This window comes from Protomyctophum parallelum, assembly GCF_964188405.1.
Source record: "Protomyctophum parallelum genome assembly, chromosome: 3".
Lineage (NCBI taxonomy): Eukaryota > Metazoa > Chordata > Actinopteri > Myctophiformes > Myctophidae > Protomyctophum > Protomyctophum parallelum.
In genome coordinates, this window is record NC_139698.1 from 44,020,506 (window position 1) to 44,040,719 (window position 20,214).

General features: G+C 39.7%; 1 protein-coding gene across 1 annotated transcript; it reads right to left on the bottom strand.

Moving 5' to 3' along the window:
• Positions 1–15,025: 15,025 nt before the first annotated feature.
• bola1 (bolA family member 1) lies at positions 15,026–16,474 on the bottom strand. Its single transcript, XM_083760627.1, has 2 exons — positions 16,403–16,474; positions 15,026–15,749 (listed from the first exon to the last, which is right to left on the bottom strand). Exon 2 carries the CDS (start codon positions 15,724–15,726, stop codon positions 15,274–15,276), a length of 453 nt encoding a protein of 150 aa, XP_083616753.1. The 5' UTR covers positions 15,727–15,749; positions 16,403–16,474; the 3' UTR covers positions 15,026–15,273.
• Positions 16,475–20,214: the final 3,740 nt, after the last annotated feature.

Here is a 20,214-nt window from a genome sequence, read left to right on the forward strand (position 1 = left end):
TGAGACTTTTGAGGTTATCAGGCTGAGGCTGTGAGCCTTCAGTTAATACACCTCTAAATGTTCAAATCCCTGTTCTCCTATAGCTTAATGCTGGAGTGTTTCAACTTTACTAACTGAGGGCTAACACACACAATTACCAGGAGATGTTCACTGTGTGTCTTACTGATGGTGCAATGGTCTAATGATCAGTCTCTCTGTACGGACATTCTATGTTCAAGTCCCATTGCTCCTATATATAGCACAATGCTAATGTTTATCATCCTCCGCAACACCCATTCTCATACACCGCTATACTTTTAAGTATGTTGCGGTAGAGAGAACGTCATCATTTTGGACCATGGGCTATAGCCCATATCGTACGGCATACTATAGCACGCTGTTTTTCATCATTTTTGAGGATTTGAAAAAAATGAAAAAATGAAAAAAAACGATGAGTTATAGCCCATCTTTTTTTTAATTTTTGATTTTTTTTTTATCCTCGTTTTTCATCATTTTGGACCATGGGCTATAGCCCATATCGTACGGCATACTATAGCACGCCATTTTTCATAATTTTTGAGGATTTGAAAAAAATGAAAAAATGAAAAAAACGATGGGTTATAGCCCATCGTTTTTTGAATTTTTGAATTTATTTTTTTATCCTCGTTTTTCATCATTTTGGACCATGGGCTATAGCCCATATCGTACGGCATACTATAGCACGGCGTTTTTCATCATTTTTGAGGATTTGAAAAAAAAAGAAAAAATCTATCTAAATTCTAAACGGATGGTTAAATATAAGTTCCCGATTGCACCTCAAATGCCAATGTGGCACCGAAGATAAACCGGGGCTTTATAAACAGAACATTCAGGGTTCAACTCTCCTGAAGAACATTTTCACTGTCCATCTAAATTCTAAACGGCTGGTTAAATATAAGTTCCCGATTGTACCTTACATGCCTGTGTGGCTCAAAAGATAAATCTGAGGTTCGTAATCCAAAGGTTACTGGTTCAAAACTCAAACAAAACTAATACTCAACCAAAGCTGCAGTAATTTGAATTTTTCAAGGCTAGAATAGAAAATAAAAACTCAAAAGCACCAGGAGACATCTGCTGAATGCCCCAAGGTGCCTTGTGGGGCGGCAGTGGCTCAGGGGTAGAGTGCCTGGATGGGAACCGCAAGGTTGCCAGTTCAAACCCGGGCTCCCCCAGAGTCACCGTCTAAGTGTCCTTGAGCAAGACACTGAACCCCTAATTGCTCCCGATGTGCTAGTTGGTGCCTTGCATGGTTTCCGCTGCCATCGGTGTATGAATGGGTGAATGTAATGCACAATCTCTGTAAAGCGCCTTGGCGCTTTACAGAGATGGTGAATGTAATGCACAATCTCTGTAAAGCGCCTTGGCGCTTTACAGAGATTGTGCACTAAAGGCACTATATAAATGCACCATTTACCATTTATGTTAAATTGGACATTTTCATGGTAAAAGGTTAGCTGGACAGGGTTCTTTCAGACATAAGCCCCAACCGTTACATCTCAGGAAACAGGGGGAGAGAGTCCTCCAGCACCTTGATGTCATGACATGGGACTTGAACCTGCCAACTGTCTGTAGCAGAGGCAACGGGTCAAGCGCTCCACACCATTGAGCCAAGGCACCTTTGGGCAATCAGCAGATGTCTCCTGGTGCTTTTGAGTTTTAATTTTTTATTCAAGCCTTGAAAAGTTCAAATTACTGCAGCATTGAGCTGTAGGAGGAACAGGACTTGAACATGGAATGTCTGTACTGAAAGCCTGATGATTAGACCACTGCACCATCAGTCAGACACTCTCAGGCAAAGTCTCCTGGTAATTTTGAAGTGATCTTTTGTGCGTTAGCCTTCAGTAAAGTTTAAATAACACAGAATCATATTAATCAGATGTTTCTTAGCGCTGTTGTTGAGGTTTTCTTTTGTATGATAGTGTAACAGCCGGGAATCGAACCCTGGTCTCCCACGTGGAAAGCCAACATCTTAACCACTACGACAATTAGAGTTTTGAGGTAGTCAGGCTGAGGCTGTGAGCCACTGCTAGAATAGCAGTAAATGAAGCTCAATAACTTGCATTAAACTTTAGGAAGAGTGGGATTTGAACATGAACTCTCTGTGCTGAATAGCCCCTACTACAACATCACTCAGTAACATCTGCCTCTTTGTACTGTTGAAGCGATCTTTTGTATGTTAGCCTTCAGATAGTAAAGTTGAAAGAATCAAGAGTTGAACATAGACTCACGTTCATCAGAGTGTAACACCCAGGAATCGAACACAGGTCCCCTGCACTGAAGGCCAACATCTTAACCACTAAGCCAAAGCAACTGCCTATGGCTCAGGGGAGATATGAGACTTTTGAGGTTATCAGGCTGAGGCTGTGAGCCTTCAGTTAATACACCTCTAAATGTTCAAATCCCTGTTCTCCTATAGCTTAATGCTGGAGTGTTTCAACTTTACTAACTGAGGGCTAACACACACAATTACCAGGAGATGTTCACTGTGTGTCTTACTGATGGTGCAATGGTCTAATGATCAGTCTCTCTGTACGGACATTCTATGTTCAAGTCCCATTGCTCCTATATATAGCACAATGCTAATGTTTATCATCCTCCGCAACACCCATTCTCATACACCGCTATACTTTTAAGTATGTTGCGGTAGAGAGAACGTCATCATTTTGGACCATGGGCTATAGCCCATATCGTACGGCATACTATAGCACGCTGTTTTTCATCATTTTTGAGGATTTGAAAAAAATGAAAAAATGAAAAAAACGATGAGTTATAGCCCATCTTTTTTTTAATTTTTGATTTTTTTTTATCCTCGTTTTTCATCATTTTGGACCATGGGCTATAGCCCATATCGTACGGCATACTATAGCACGCCATTTTTCATAATTTTTGAGGATTTGAAAAAAATGAAAAAATGAAAAAAACGATGGGTTATAGCCCATCGTTTTTTGAATTTTTGAATTTATTTTTTTATCCTCGTTTTTCATCATTTTGGACCATGGGCTATAGCCCATATCGTACGGCATACTATAGCACGGCGTTTTTCATCATTTTTGAGGATTTGAAAAAAAAAGAAAAAATCTATCTAAATTCTAAACGGTTGGTTAAATATAAGTTCCCGATTGCACCTCAAATGCCAATGTGGCACCGAAGATAAACCGGGGCTTTATAAACAGAACATTCAGGGTTCAACTCTCCTGAAGAACATTTTCACTGTCCATCTAAATTCTAAACGGCTGGTTAAATATAAGTTCCCGATTGTACCTTACATGCCTGTGTGGCTCAAAAGATAAATCTGAGGTTCGTAATCCAAAGGTTACTGGTTCAAAACTCAAACAAAACTAATACTCAACCAAAGCTGCAGTAATTTGAATTTTTCAAGGCTAGAATAGAAAATAAAAACTCAAAAGCACCAGGAGACATCTGCTGAATGCCCCAAGGTGCCTTGTGGGGCGGCAGTGGCTCAGGGGTAGAGTGCCTGGATGGGAACCGCAAGGTTGCCAGTTCAAACCCGGGCTCCCCCAGAGTCACCGTCTAAGTGTCCTTGAGCAAGACACTGAACCCCTAATTGCTCCCGATGTGCTAGTTGGTGCCTTGCATGGTTTCCGCTGCCATCGGTGTATGAATGGGTGAATGTAATGCACAATCTCTGTAAAGCGCCTTGGCGCTTTACAGAGATGGTGAATGTAATGCACAATCTCTGTAAAGCGCCTTGGCGCTTTACAGAGATTGTGCACTAAAGGCACTATATAAATGCACCATTTACCATTTATGTTAAATTGGACATTTTCATGGTAAAAGGTTAGCTGGACAGGGTTCTTTCAGACATAAGCCCCAACCGTTACATCTCAGGAAACAGGGGGAGAGAGTCCTCCAGCACCTTGATGTCATGACATGGGACTTGAACCTGCCAACTGTCTGTAGCAGAGGCAACGGGTCAAGCGCTCCACACCATTGAGCCAAGGCACCTTTGGGCAATCAGCAGATGTCTCCTGGTGCTTTTGAGTTTTAATTTTTTATTCAAGCCTTGAAAAGTTCAAATTACTGCAGCATTGAGCTGTAGGAGGAACAGGACTTGAACATGGAATGTCTGTACTGAAAGCCTGATGATTAGACCACTGCACCATCAGTCAGACACTCTCAGGCAAAGTCTCCTGGTAATTTTGAAGTGATCTTTTGTGCGTTAGCCTTCAGTAAAGTTTAAATAACACAGAATCATATTAATCAGATGTTTCTTAGCGCTGTTGTTGAGGTTTTCTTTTGTATGATAGTGTAACAGCCGGGAATCGAACCCTGGTCTCCCACGTGGAAAGCCAACATCTTAACCACTACGACAATTAGAGTTTTGAGGTAGTCAGGCTGAGGCTGTGAGCCACTGCTAGAATAGCAGTAAATGAAGCTCAATAACTTGCATTAAACTTTAGGAAGAGTGGGATTTGAACATGAACTCTCTGTGCTGAATAGCCCCTACTACAACATCACTCAGTAACATCTGCCTCTTTGTACTGTTGAAGCGATCTTTTGTATGTTAGCCTTCAGATAGTAAAGTTGAAAGAATCAAGAGTTGAACATAGACTCACGTTCATCAGAGTGTAACACCCAGGAATCGAACACAGGTCCCCTGCACTGAAGGCCAACATCTTAACCACTAAGCCAAAGCAACTGCCTATGGCTCAGGGGAGATATGAGACTTTTGAGGTTATCAGGCTGAGGCTGTGAGCCTTCAGTTAATACACCTCTAAATGTTCAAATCCCTGTTCTCCTATAGCTTAATGCTGGAGTGTTTCAACTTTACTAACTGAGGGCTAACACACACAATTACCAGGAGATGTTCACTGTGTGTCTTACTGATGGTGCAATGGTCTAATGATCAGTCTCTCTGTACGGACATTCTATGTTCAAGTCCCATTGCTCCTATATATAGCACAATGCTAATGTTTATCATCCTCCGCAACACCCATTCTCATACACCGCTATACTTTTAAGTATGTTGCGGTAGAGAGAACGTCATCATTTTGGACCATGGGCTATAGCCCATATCGTACGGCATACTATAGCACGCTGTTTTTCATCATTTTTGAGGATTTGAAAAAAATGAAAAAATGAAAAAAACGATGAGTTATAGCCCATCTTTTTTTTAATTTTTGATTTTTTTTTATCCTCGTTTTTCATCATTTTGGACCATGGGCTATAGCCCATATCGTACGGCATACTATAGCACGCCATTTTTCATAATTTTTGAGGATTTGAAAAAAATGAAAAAATGAAAAAAACGATGGGTTATAGCCCATCGTTTTTTGAATTTTTGAATTTATTTTTTTATCCTCGTTTTTCATCATTTTGGACCATGGGCTATAGCCCATATCGTACGGCATACTATAGCACGGCGTTTTTCATCATTTTTGAGGATTTGAAAAAAAAAGAAAAAATCTATCTAAATTCTAAACGGTTGGTTAAATATAAGTTCCCGATTGCACCTCAAATGCCAATGTGGCACCGAAGATAAACCGGGGCTTTATAAACAGAACATTCAGGGTTCAACTCTCCTGAAGAACATTTTCACTGTCCATCTAAATTCTAAACGGCTGGTTAAATATAAGTTCCCGATTGTACCTTACATGCCTGTGTGGCTCAAAAGATAAATCTGAGGTTCGTAATCCAAAGGTTACTGGTTCAAAACTCAAACAAAACTAATACTCAACCAAAGCTGCAGTAATTTGAATTTTTCAAGGCTAGAATAGAAAATAAAAACTCAAAAGCACCAGGAGACATCTGCTGAATGCCCCAAGGTGCCTTGTGGGGCGGCAGTGGCTCAGGGGTAGAGTGCCTGGATGGGAACCGCAAGGTTGCCAGTTCAAACCCGGGCTCCCCCAGAGTCACCGTCTAAGTGTCCTTGAGCAAGACACTGAACCCCTAATTGCTCCCGATGTGCTAGTTGGTGCCTTGCATGGTTTCCGCTGCCATCGGTGTATGAATGGGTGAATGTAATGCACAATCTCTGTAAAGCGCCTTGGCGCTTTACAGAGATGGTGAATGTAATGCACAATCTCTGTAAAGCGCCTTGGCGCTTTACAGAGATTGTGCACTAAAGGCACTATATAAATGCACCATTTACCATTTATGTTAAATTGGACATTTTCATGGTAAAAGGTTAGCTGGACAGGGTTCTTTCAGACATAAGCCCCAACCGTTACATCTCAGGAAACAGGGGGAGAGAGTCCTCCAGCACCTTGATGTCATGACATGGGACTTGAACCTGCCAACTGTCTGTAGCAGAGGCAACGGGTCAAGCGCTCCACACCATTGAGCCAAGGCACCTTTGGGCAATCAGCAGATGTCTCCTGGTGCTTTTGAGTTTTAATTTTTTATTCAAGCCTTGAAAAGTTCAAATTACTGCAGCATTGAGCTGTAGGAGGAACAGGACTTGAACATGGAATGTCTGTACTGAAAGCCTGATGATTAGACCACTGCACCATCAGTCAGACACTCTCAGGCAAAGTCTCCTGGTAATTTTGAAGTGATCTTTTGTGCGTTAGCCTTCAGTAAAGTTTAAATAACACAGAATCATATTAATCAGATGTTTCTTAGCGCTGTTGTTGAGGTTTTCTTTTGTATGATAGTGTAACAGCCGGGAATCGAACCCTGGTCTCCCACGTGGAAAGCCAACATCTTAACCACTACGACAATTAGAGTTTTGAGGTAGTCAGGCTGAGGCTGTGAGCCACTGCTAGAATAGCAGTAAATGAAGCTCAATAACTTGCATTAAACTTTAGGAAGAGTGGGATTTGAACATGAACTCTCTGTGCTGAATAGCCCCTACTACAACATCACTCAGTAACATCTGCCTCTTTGTACTGTTGAAGCGATCTTTTGTATGTTAGCCTTCAGATAGTAAAGTTGAAAGAATCAAGAGTTGAACATAGACTCACGTTCATCAGAGTGTAACACCCAGGAATCGAACACAGGTCCCCTGCACTGAAGGCCAACATCTTAACCACTAAGCCAAAGCAACTGCCTATGGCTCAGGGGAGATATGAGACTTTTGAGGTTATCAGGCTGAGGCTGTGAGCCTTCAGTTAATACACCTCTAAATGTTCAAATCCCTGTTCTCCTATAGCTTAATGCTGGAGTGTTTCAACTTTACTAACTGAGGGCTAACACACACAATTACCAGGAGATGTTCACTGTGTGTCTTACTGATGGTGCAATGGTCTAATGATCAGTCTCTCTGTACGGACATTCTATGTTCAAGTCCCATTGCTCCTATATATAGCACAATGCTAATGTTTATCATCCTCCGCAACACCCATTCTCATACACCGCTATACTTTTAAGTATGTTGCGGTAGAGAGAACGTCATCATTTTGGACCATGGGCTATAGCCCATATCGTACGGCATACTATAGCACGCTGTTTTTCATCATTTTTGAGGATTTGAAAAAAATTAAAAAATGAAAAAAAACGATGAGTTATAGCCCATCTTTTTTTTAATTTTTGATTTTTTTTTTATCCTCGTTTTTCATCATTTTGGACCATGGGCTATAGCCCATATCGTACGGCATACTATAGCACGCCATTTTTCATAATTTTTGAGGATTTGAAAAAAATGAAAAAATGAAAAAAACGATGGGTTATAGCCCATCGTTTTTTGAATTTTTGAATTTATTTTTTTATCCTCGTTTTTCATCATTTTGGACCATGGGCTATAGCCCATATCGTACGGCATACTATAGCACGGCGTTTTTCATCATTTTTGAGGATTTGAAAAAAAAAGAAAAAATCTATCTAAATTCTAAACGGTTGGTTAAATATAAGTTCCCGATTGCACCTCAAATGCCAATGTGGCACCGAAGATAAACCGGGGCTTTATAAACAGAACATTCAGGGTTCAACTCTCCTGAAGAACATTTTCACTGTCCATCTAAATTCTAAACGGCTGGTTAAATATAAGTTCCCGATTGTACCTTACATGCCTGTGTGGCTCAAAAGATAAATCTGAGGTTCGTAATCCAAAGGTTACTGGTTCAAAACTCAAACAAAACTAATACTCAACCAAAGCTGCAGTAATTTGAATTTTTCAAGGCTAGAATAGAAAATAAAAACTCAAAAGCACCAGGAGACATCTGCTGAATGCCCCAAGGTGCCTTGTGGGGCGGCAGTGGCTCAGGGGTAGAGTGCCTGGATGGTAACCGCAAGGTTGCCAGTTCAAACCCGGGCTCCCCCAGAGTCACCGTCTAAGTGTCCTTGAGCAAGACACTGAACCCCTAATTGCTCCCGATGTGCTAGTTGGTGCCTTGCATGGTTTCCGCTGCCATCGGTGTATGAATGGGTGAATGTAATGCACAATCTCTGTAAAGCGCCTTGGCGCTTTACAGAGATTGTGCACTAAAGGCACTATATAAATGCACCATTTACCATTTATGTTAAATTGGACATTTTCATGGTAAAAGGTTAGCTGGACAGGGTTCTTTCAGACATAAGCCCCAACCGTTACATCTCAGGAAACAGGGGGAGAGAGTCCTCCAGCACCTTGATGTCATGACATGGGACTTGAACCTGCCAACTGTCTGTAGCAGAGGCAACGGGTCAAGCGCTCCACACCATTGAGCCAAGGCACCTTTGGGCAATCAGCAGATGTCTCCTGGTGCTTTTGAGTTTTAATTTTTTATTCAAGCCTTGAAAAGTTCAAATTACTGCAGCATTGAGCTGTAGGAGGAACAGGACTTGAACATGGAATGTCTGTACTGAAAGCCTGATGATTAGACCACTGCACCATCAGTCAGACACTCTCAGGCAAAGTCTCCTGGTAATTTTGAAGTGATCTTTTGTGCGTTAGCCTTCAGTAAAGTTTAAATAACACAGAATCATATTAATCAGATGTTTCTTAGCGCTGTTGTTGAGGTTTTCTTTTGTATGATAGTGTAACAGCCGGGAATCGAACCCTGGTCTCCCACGTGGAAAGCCAACATCTTAACCACTACGACAATTAGAGTTTTGAGGTAGTCAGGCTGAGGCTGTGAGCCACTGCTAGAATAGCAGTAAATGAAGCTCAATAACTTGCATTAAACTTTAGGAAGAGTGGGATTTGAACATGAACTCTCTGTGCTGAATAGCCCCTACTACAACATCACTCAGTAACATCTGCCTCTTTGTACTGTTGAAGCGATCTTTTGTATGTTAGCCTTCAGATAGTAAAGTTGAAAGAATCAAGAGTTGAACATAGACTCACGTTCATCAGAGTGTAACACCCAGGAATCGAACACAGGTCCCCTGCACTGAAGGCCAACATCTTAACCACTAAGCCAAAGCAACTGCCTATGGCTCAGGGGAGATATGAGACTTTTGAGGTTATCAGGCTGAGGCTGTGAGCCTTCAGTTAATACACCTCTAAATGTTCAAATCCCTGTTCTCCTATAGCTTAATGCTGGAGTGTTTCAACTTTACTAACTGAGGGCTAACACACACAATTACCAGGAGATGTTCACTGTGTGTCTTACTGATGGTGCAATGGTCTAATGATCAGTCTCTCTGTACGGACATTCTATGTTCAAGTCCCATTGCTCCTATATATAGCACAATGCTAATGTTTATCATCCTCCGCAACACCCATTCTCATACACCGCTATACTTTTAAGTATGTTGCGGTAGAGAGAACGTCATCATTTTGGACCATGGGCTATAGCCCATATCGTACGGCATACTATAGCACGCCATTTTTCATAATTTTTGAGGATTTGAAAAAAATGAAAAAATAAAAAAAACGATGGGTTATAGCCCATCGTTTTTTGAATTTTTGAATTAATTTTTTTATCCTCGTTTTTCATCATTTTGGACCATGGGCTATAGCCCATATCGTACGGCATACTATAGCACGGCGTTTTTCATCATTTTTGAGGATTTGAAAAAAAAAGAAAAAATCTATCTAAATTCTAAACGGTTGGTTAAATATAAGTTCCCGATTGCACCTCAAATGCCAATGTGGCACCGAAGATAAACCGGGGCTTTATAAACAGAACATTCAGGGTTCAACTCTCCTGAAGAACATTTTCACTGTCCATCTAAATTCTAAACGGCTGGTTAAATATAAGTTCCCGATTGTACCTTACATGCCTGTGTGGCTCAAAAGATAAATCTGAGGTTCGTAATCCAAAGGTTACTGGTTCAAAACTCAAACAAAACTAATACTCAACCAAAGCTGCAGTAATTTGAATTTTTCAAGGCTAGAATAGAAAATAAAAACTCAAAAGCACCAGGAGACATCTGCTGAATGCCCCAAGGTGCCTTGTGGGGCGGCAGTGGCTCAGGGGTAGAGTGCCTGGATGGTAACCGCAAGGTTGCCAGTTCAAACCCGGGCTCCCCCAGAGTCACCGTCTAAGTGTCCTTGAGCAAGACACTGAACCCCTAATTGCTCCCGATGTGCTAGTTGGTGCCTTGCATGGTTTCCGCTGCCATCGGTGTATGAATGGGTGAATGTAATGCACAATCTCTGTAAAGCGCCTTGGCGCTTTACAGAGATTGTGCACTAAAGGCACTATATAAATGCACCATTTACCATTTATGTTAAATTGGACATTTTCATGGTAAAAGGTTAGCTGGACAGGGTTCTTTCAGACATAAGCCCCAACCGTTACATCTCAGGAAACAGGGGGAGAGAGTCCTCCAGCACCTTGATGTCATGACATGGGACTTGAACCTGCCAACTGTCTGTAGCAGAGGCAACAGGTCAAGCGCTCCACACCATTGAGCCAAGGCACCTTTGGGCAATCAGCAGATGTCTCCTGGTGCTTTTGAGTTTAAATTTTTTATTCAAGCCTTGAAAAGTTCAAATTACTGCAGCATTGAGCTGTAGGAGGAACAGGACTTGAACATGGAATGTCTGTACTGAAAGCCTGATGATTAGACCACCGCACCATCAGTCAGACACTCTCAGGCAAAGTCTCCTGGTAATTTTGAAGTGATCTTTTGTGCGTTAGCCTTCAGTAAAGTTTAAATAACACAGAATCATATTAATCAGATGTTTCTTAGCGCTGTTGTTGAGGTTTTCTTTTGTATGATAGTGTAACAGCCGGGAATCGAACCCTGGTCTCCCACGTGGAAAGCCAACATCTTAACCACTACGACAATTAGAGTTTTGAGGTAGTCAGGCTGAGGCTGTGAGCCACTGCTAGAATAGCAGTAAATGAAGCTCAATAACTTGCATTAAACTTTAGGAAGAGTGGGATTTGAACATGAACTCTCTGTGCTGAATAGCCCCTACTACAACATCACTCAGTAACATCTGCCTCTTTGTACTGTTGAAGCGATCTTTTGTATGTTAGCCTTCAGATAGTAAAGTTGAAAGAATCAAGAGTTGAACATAGACTCACGTTCATCAGAGTGTAACACCCAGGAATCGAACACAGGTCCCCTGCACTGAAGGCCAACATCTTAACCACTAAGCCAAAGCAACTGCCTATGGCTCAGGGGAGATATGAGACTTTTGAGGTTATCAGGCTGAGGCTGTGAGCCTTCAGTTAATACACCTCTAAATGTTCAAATCCCTGTTCTCCTATAGCTTAATGCTGGAGTGTTTCAACTTTACTAACTGAGGGCTAACACAGGGTGTGTCTGACTGATGGTGCAATGGTCTAATGATCAGTCTCTCTGTACGGACATTCTTTGTTCAAGTCCCATTGCTCCTATATATAGCACAATGCTAATGTTTCTCATCCTCCGCAACACCCATTCTCATACACCGCTATACTTTTTTTTTTTTTTTTTTTTTAAGATATTTTTTTGCGGCTTATGCCTTTTATTGATTTTTTGAAGGGACAGACAGTAGGCTGACAGGAAACGGGAGAGAGATGGGGGGATGACATGCAGTAAAGGCCGTGTCGGGCTCGGGAGTCGAACCCGCGGCACACTGCGACTGGATTACCAGTCAGGTGCCCAGACCGTTACGCCACGGCCTGGGCCCACCGCTATACTTTTAAGTATGTTGCGGTAGAGAGAACGTCATCATTTTGGACCATGGGCTATAGCCCATATCGTACGGCATACTATAGCACGCCGTTTTTCATCATTTTTGAGGATTTGAAAAAAATGAAAAAAACGATGAGTTATAGCCCATCTTTTTTTTTTTTTTTTTTTTTATCCTCGTTTTGTCCTTGACTGTTAACTGTGAGTGGACGACCCAATTAAGCATTACACTTGTTTACAAGAGGGTCCACCTTGTTCAATTCATCAAAACATTTAGAGACGTACAATTAGACACTTCTATATACAAAGAATATTCAAAGAACAGAACAGGAATTCATCATAAAGGAGGTAAAAAGGGAAAAGAAACATATACAGTGTGGGGGGGGGGGGGGATTCAGATTTTACAGGGGCCATTATCGAATTGTAGCCGTCCGTATTTCAAACTCAATACAAAGACTGTTAACTGTGAGTGGACGACCCAATAAAATAAAGCATTACACTTGTTTACAAGAGGGTCCACCTTGTTCAATTCATTTAAAAAAAACGACAGCAACTGACAGGTAGGTAGGCCTACTGGGGGTACCCGCACCCCAGCAACTGACAGGTAGGTACTGCATGGGTTCCCCGGACCCCCCAGTCTGTCACTCACTGTGCTATTGTAGGCTATAGGGTATAGGCCTATTGTTATTATAGGTCAGTCCGTAAACACTGAAGTTGGTGCTTTGCATGAAAGTAAGGATAGCACTCAATCCATTGATTCACAATACACTTGTATGGCGTCTATATCGTATAACGCAGAGAGGCTAAAGCGGGGAAACGTTTTAGCTGTCAGACAGTGTGTGTGTATATATATGATAATATAATATAATATATGATATATTCCTCAGCCTAGTATGAAAGTCTGTGAAAGATTCCTTTTCACATTGGCCAGTTACAGCGCCACCAACAGGTGGATCTGTTGTTGTTGTTGTTCTTGTTGTAGTAACGACCCAGCACACTCAAACAAAAGAGGCTGATGACCTCTCTCTCTAGAGAGAGAGAGAGACGGCTCGCCCCAATTTGAACAAACAATATATATTTGTCAAATATATGTTTTATATATGTTGGATTCAGATTAAACAAGCCAATTATAGGCCTACTAAAGGTACCCTACATACTACATACTTACACCTAGAAAGTAGAAACCTCTTTAAAACTTTAAAAACAGACAATGCATTGGGCGTTTAAGTTAAATAACTAAGAAACTACAAAACATTTCAAAGTAAAAAGTTCCAGCATGTGTGCCCACAGTAAACTGAATTATAAAAAGTGTGAATGGAATTTCTAGGTGAAAGTGATTTTTGACATGCCATAGAGCTGCCATTGAGCCCCATTATAAAGGTCTCAAATTTGAAAGCCTTATATTTCTAAAACTATGAAACATTTCAAAGATTCCTTTTCAGGCAAACATGTCCACCGTAAGATGAACCTAAATAGGTTTGAATGGGGTTTCTAGGCGTAAGTATGTAGGAGTAGTAGCATGCCAAAGTGTAAAGTAAAAAGTTCCAGCATGTGTCTCCACAATAAGCTGAAAGGGGTTTCTAGGTTTAAGTATGTGGGCTTGACTATTAACTTTTTGAGGCACGAGCACACAAATACATTATAAATCAACTAATGTCTGTGGTCATACATTTCATGTATTCCAAAAACACAGCAAAATAATGTCAAACAATATCGTTGGCTCAGAAAACATGAAACCAAGAGTCACTTGTCCAACGGACAATTACATTTTGAATACACTTGTCCGGAAAGATTTATTAGTTGTCCCGGACAATAGAACAAGCCAAAACTAGGCTCCAGACTTCCCAAAACAAACTGGTCAGGCTCCTACTTGGCCTCACCCCCCGAACCCACCTCACCCCTGCCCACTCTTAGGTTGACGACAGAGTACAGCATCTTGAAATGGGTCTGGTCCACAAGATTTGATACACCACCAAGATGGGTGGATACTTCCTTAATGTTAACGAAGTCCACACCGACAACACCAGGGGGAGTGCAACGAACCATGTACAACCCAGATTCGGCACAAACGAGGGACTAAATTATTTTCGCTCCTATGCCACCAAAATGTGGAACGCCCTACCAACAGTCATTAAGACATGCAAATCCCTTGACTCCTTCAAAACTGCTCTCAAAGGGCACCTACGGACAGCTGCAATTCGAAACTGGCCCCCGTAAAATCTGAATGCCCCAACCCTTTTTCCCCTCACTGTATGTTTCTTTTCCCTTTTTACCTCCTTTATGATGAATTCCTGTTCTGTTCTTTGACTATATAGAAGTGTCTAGTTGTACGTCTCTAAATGTTTTGATGAATTGAACCTCTTGTAAACGAGTTTAATACTTAATTGGGTCGTCCACTCACAGTAACAGTCTTTGTATTGAGTTTGTGCTTGAAATGTACAGTAATTCTGCAAACTGTTAATAAATATTTCAATCAATCAATCGGATTCGGATAGCACAGGAGACATCACAGAACATAGTCAAGTATCAAGTATGATAAATGAGTCACACCAGTGACAAATCTGATAATTACTGATAAGCCGACAAAGCCGTTAGCTTTAAGCCGTCTCTTAACCCCTATAATGCCTATACTATTATTGATCTATTTGCATATACTTGAGTCAGATGTTTCTCAATAGCAATGCAAGAAAATACAGGACATATTTGTTTCAGTCTACAATGTGAACTTCTCTTCACTTCACTAACCCTAGCCTGGCCTTGTACATTTGGTTTTAGAATTTAGACCAACATGAGGTTATCTGTTGACATACAGCATTTGTAAATGTGGCAGTAAAAATCAGTTGTTTGTTGCTGGGCTAGTGTATAAGTGTATAAGGTGTCATGTATTCAATTTGGGTCAACGAAGCAAGATGTTGAAACTGATGTTGTACTTCCTGTGTTGAGAGTTGGAAATTGGAGTTGACTACAAACAAAAAAGGTTGACAGCAATTGTAGGGGGTAGAAATCAGGCAAATCAGGGTACTCAAATACATTATTAACTTAAAACTTAAAATAAGCATTTTATTTCTTTATTGGTTAATGTGAAATATAAAGGATGTTGGTTTATAGAACTGTTGACCATTTGTGTTCAATCATTTAAAAAAACGTTATTATTCTTCTCTAATATTGTCAGCAAATTATAGATTGTATTTACACAGCTGACAGCTACTCAGGGAGCAGGGAGTATGAAGCAAAAGGGGTACGAATATGGTAAATTCTAACCAATTCCGTCCAGTCCAGTCCAGCCTGGAGTCCTGTGACTCACTCTCGTCCAGCCTTCAACTTTTCCTCCACTGTGTGGTCGCCCCTGGATCCTCCCAGGCATTGTGGACTCTTGGCCAGGCTAGGGTTACTCCCCCACTGCTGTGGGGTCTTAGCCTGGATAGCCAGTGCATGAACACAGCTACTCAGCTCCTCACTCAATGTGTCGTGGACCAGGCGGTGGCGCTGTATCAACGACAGACCATCAAACCTTGGGCTGACCACAAGGACTCTGAAGTGGGACTCAGAACCAGGAGGCACGGAATGCATGTGGCTTTCATTGTGGACCTCCAAGTGCTCTGGTTCAAGCATGTTAGTCAGCTTGGTTCTGATCGCCCTCTCAACGGGCCGACTAGGGTCTGGGTCCATGTGCGGTCTGAAGTTGGCCAAAGACCGGGTTGAGGCAACAGAGGTGTAGACAGGCCGAGCAATACGGAGGACACAGGGCAGCATTAGATGTTGTGGCAGCAGGAGACCTTGATGTAAACAGATTTGAAAGGCACTTGTGTTAGAGAAAGAATGAGGCACAGAACAGCATAAAACTCAATTCAGCACACTTCCTCAACAGCTGTACCTCTAATAATCATCATGGCAGGTCAATTTGTTATTAATAGATGATAAATGACATTGCAGTGATGTCATTGCATGATGATATTACGTAATATCACAAATCGGCATCATTATGTAGAATAACAATGATGTGTATATTGATTGACTGGCTATCAATTTAAAATTACATGAAATGCTAGTTTGTTTATTATATTATTATTGTTAACAACATTGTATGTGTGCTCTATGTGCTATGTTACTTTTAATATGTCTACACGTACCATACAGAAATAAATACATCTAGTCTGGGTCTGACTAGCCTCGGTACCAGGCTTTCATTTTTGTTGGTCTGACAGCTCTGACAATGACACAGACCTAGCTCTGGTCCATAGCCTTCTACTGCGGTTTGACAGTTGACACTAAAGCACGCATAGGCATAGCAATAACTAGCTAGCTTACTAGTGCTAGCCGTAGCTTGACATACACTTGTCTTAATCATTCATCCCGTTAGTAAAATGCAGCTCGTGTATATTGAAGAAACTAGAATGCCGAAGAGCGGCGAAGACACAGTCTGACTCACCTTCTGCTCACTGAATACTATGGTTGTTGATGATTACGGACGGGACGTTATGAAATGTTACTGCAGAAATTATCACCGGAAATAAATCCGCACACACCGTTTCCGTATCCGCCCCTCCTTGATCCGCTCTGGACCTTTTTTATTTTTTCCATGTATTCATTTATTATTATTTGTTTGTTTATTTAATTGTCTTAATTGTCTTATGTATCATTGAGTTTGTCTACCGTATTTATTTCTGTGTTTACTCATCTATTTCTGTATTTGATGATGACATTATTATTATTATATTATCATATACAGTATTAAATATAAACATTTATATACATAGAAAAGAGGAGGAATTCTGCTTAGCCTATTTCATTTAATACATCATCATCATCACTATCATTACTGTTATAGGCCTATAGAATATAACCAAATGCCATGGAGAAACTTTACTATTGCCAAGTAATGGTGACAAAATACTGTCTGGGAGTTGTAGAGATAAATCACAGCACCTGAGGCTGAGGGCTTGTGGCCTTTAGGTCATGACCACCACTGTCTATTTTCAAGTCATAGTTATTTGCTATATCTGCATTAATGGCATATGTTTCTGTTGGATCTAAAAAAAACTGTACAAATGACAGAAACACAAAATTCAGTTTTTATTCTTTAATCTTCATGTTTCTTTGTTATCCATTGTAATTCTAAAAGGTCATTTGCACAACAGAGTGCAACCTCCATAATAAATCAACAATGAGAAAATATAAGAAAAAAAATCTCACACACCATAAAATAGAATTGACGTTGAAACATTTAGCCTAACTATATTTTTCATAACCAGTATTTAACATTGATGTATTTATTTATATTCCATTCTCATTTACAAAATACACAAAATCAAAGACAACATACAGTATTGTTAATTTACAGATTTTTTTTCTCTTTATTTTTTGTCTTTTTATATACGGTATGCATGGTTCCACAAACTGTTTCTATACTTACATACAAACAACTACAGGCTCTACAGCACAGTATAATGACAAATGTGATAGATTCATTGTTACATTTAATTAATAGCAATGCAATCTTATTGACAAAAGCCTCAGGACCTAGCGTTGTTTTATAGAACATGTGAATGTTACATGTTCAGCCCTGTTTATTAAACCAACACTCAGTATTTCGACAGACAAGGCCAGCATATAATGTGCTTAGATTCCCAATAGCTTTTAGGGAGAGAAAGAGACAATACACAAAGACTTATTGCTTTGTTAACTTTTTGCACTCACAATTTACTGTTGCTCCGGCAACAGGTAAGTTAATAATAATCATACAAAAAAAACCCTGTAACAGAAGCTAAGATATGTACGTATTTACTATAGACCATCTTGATTTGACAAAGCCTAAACCGACTCACTGAGATTTGATAGATAGATTAGCATGTTCACCGCATTCCATGTCAAACTATGCAATAAATATTTTGACATCGTTGTTTAGAATTGAATAGGTGATACTGGATGACATACAATCAGGACATGGAGTGACACATTAGGAACATGTGATGCGGACGTTTCCGTTTTTTCCAAATGATTTAGATTTATTAATGTCTGTGCTTTTAAGAGGACATCTGGACAAAGTTGCTGTCTTTCTCACTGCTGGCCACAGGCTTCCTAAATCAATTCAGACAAACTGACTTGTACTGTAGCATTATTTTGAGTAACTCAAAGGGCACAAGGAGATTATTATTATTATATATTATTTGTTATTTAATAGTTAATTTTATTTACATATGTTCATATCTTTATCAGAGACTTGATGATGTAATGTGTAAACTTAAGACATACAAAATATTTGGCAATAATTAATGAGATGGTACTCATGGCACACTCAGATAATGGGGTCACCTTCTCAGATGTTAAATTTAGAATCTCTACAGTATGTTCACAACTGCATGCATATTCATGATCTGGTCATTTGGTAGCGTTTGGTCTTTGTGCTCTTGCTAAATGTTCAAATTGATTCTCAATAAACCTCTAGCAAAGCTGGATGTCATCAAGAATACAAGGCATTTTATAACTGTGCATGTACAACTATGTACATTTAGTGCAGTGGGTTAGTCTCAATAACTGTCTCGAGTCTACATATGGCTGCTATCCTACAAAATGGCAGTTTGGACAAAAAATAATTCATTAAATCTGAAACATTGTCTTTCATAGTATGTTGATTTTTGTACCATGCAATTGTGAACATATTATTGGCTGATAAGCTGCATTAAAGGGGCATGTGACAATATTCTCCCCTAACACTCTGTGCTGTTACCAGTAGATACATTTGTATACATGTATTCTCAGCCCTTGGCAGTGTGTTCTCTACAATGGATCTCATGTGTCAGTAGTACATATCTAAAACAAACATATGCCCCATTATACAAAGTATCGCCTTCACTATAAAATGTATCATTAGCAGAATCATCCTCTGCGCTTATCATCACTGTTCAATGTGTGTTATAACGGCAATAAATAATCACCATAATCAAAGAAAATTTAAAGAATTGTAATTACAGCACCTATACTCCTATTATGTTCTGGGAGAATTTTGTCTGCTCTTTGTTTGATCATTATCATATTGGAATTTGTCTCTAATCTTTAAGACTTTCCTGAACATTGGATCAATAATGTATCTTAAATGTATACATATAACATTGCCACTCAAATTAAAATACTTTGTACCTAATATAAAATGGCAAAATCAACATAAAACTTCTGTATTGCACACAGTTTCAATATTGCACAAACAAAGAAGCACACTCACATCAATATAAACATTCATTTGAAACACAAAGCGATGTCAGCATCTAAAGTTATCTGTAATCTCTTTTCTGTCTATCTGTAATTCACATTTTGCACCTTGACCAACCACCAGAGATAACAAATAAATACAAAATAAATGTACCCAGTTAGACTGTTGTGTCTTTTTGTTCCATTTTGATTAGTCACTTTTACCCTCACACATTTTATCTATTTAGATTTTTCCTATACCTATGATGTAAATATACTGATATTTTGAGACCATTTGAGACCGTCACATACATGGACAACATCTTGACAGAGATTATATTTAACATCATTTCAGTTGTCACCAACTTGCCGTGCCGATGATACTTAAGTAAGAGCTGTGGTTAAAACAATATAAAATAAAAAAATGTAATCCTTGAATATCAGAATAGATCTGAGATTTGAATGCATTTAAGCTGTGCTTTAAAACATAATTTATACCGTGTTGCTTGACAAAAATGATGTATTTTCAACAGAAAAAGGTGTTGACGTATCTATCCTTTTTGTCAAGTGAGTGGAAGGTTCATTAACCTTCATGGTGTTTCTTTGCAGAATATAAGTCAGCTAAATGTATTTTATGGGTCAGAATTTACAAATATGATGGATCTGAAAATGGGCTGATTGATAGTGAAATGCACCACATCTAAATGTTTACATGTTATACTCTCAATCTCATAATTTCAAAATGTACATACATACTTTGATACATGCATAACACTCTCAAAACCACAATTTCTAAGAGAAGAAAAACATACTGTAAGTTTGTGAGGATACGTAATGTAAAGGCATTTCTTACGACTGGATGTATGACTCAAAAATATTGATTGAACAGAGTTGAATTTTAGCAAGTCAGGGATGTTGGGGACATTCACACTGGCAAACAAGTTGTGCTTTAAATGTGAAAGTTTAGAGCAAACAAACTGTGTTTCATCATAAAATGAGAATGGCAAACAAAAGCCTGATTTATTCTTAGTTCAACATTGAGGAAAAAGCAGATCT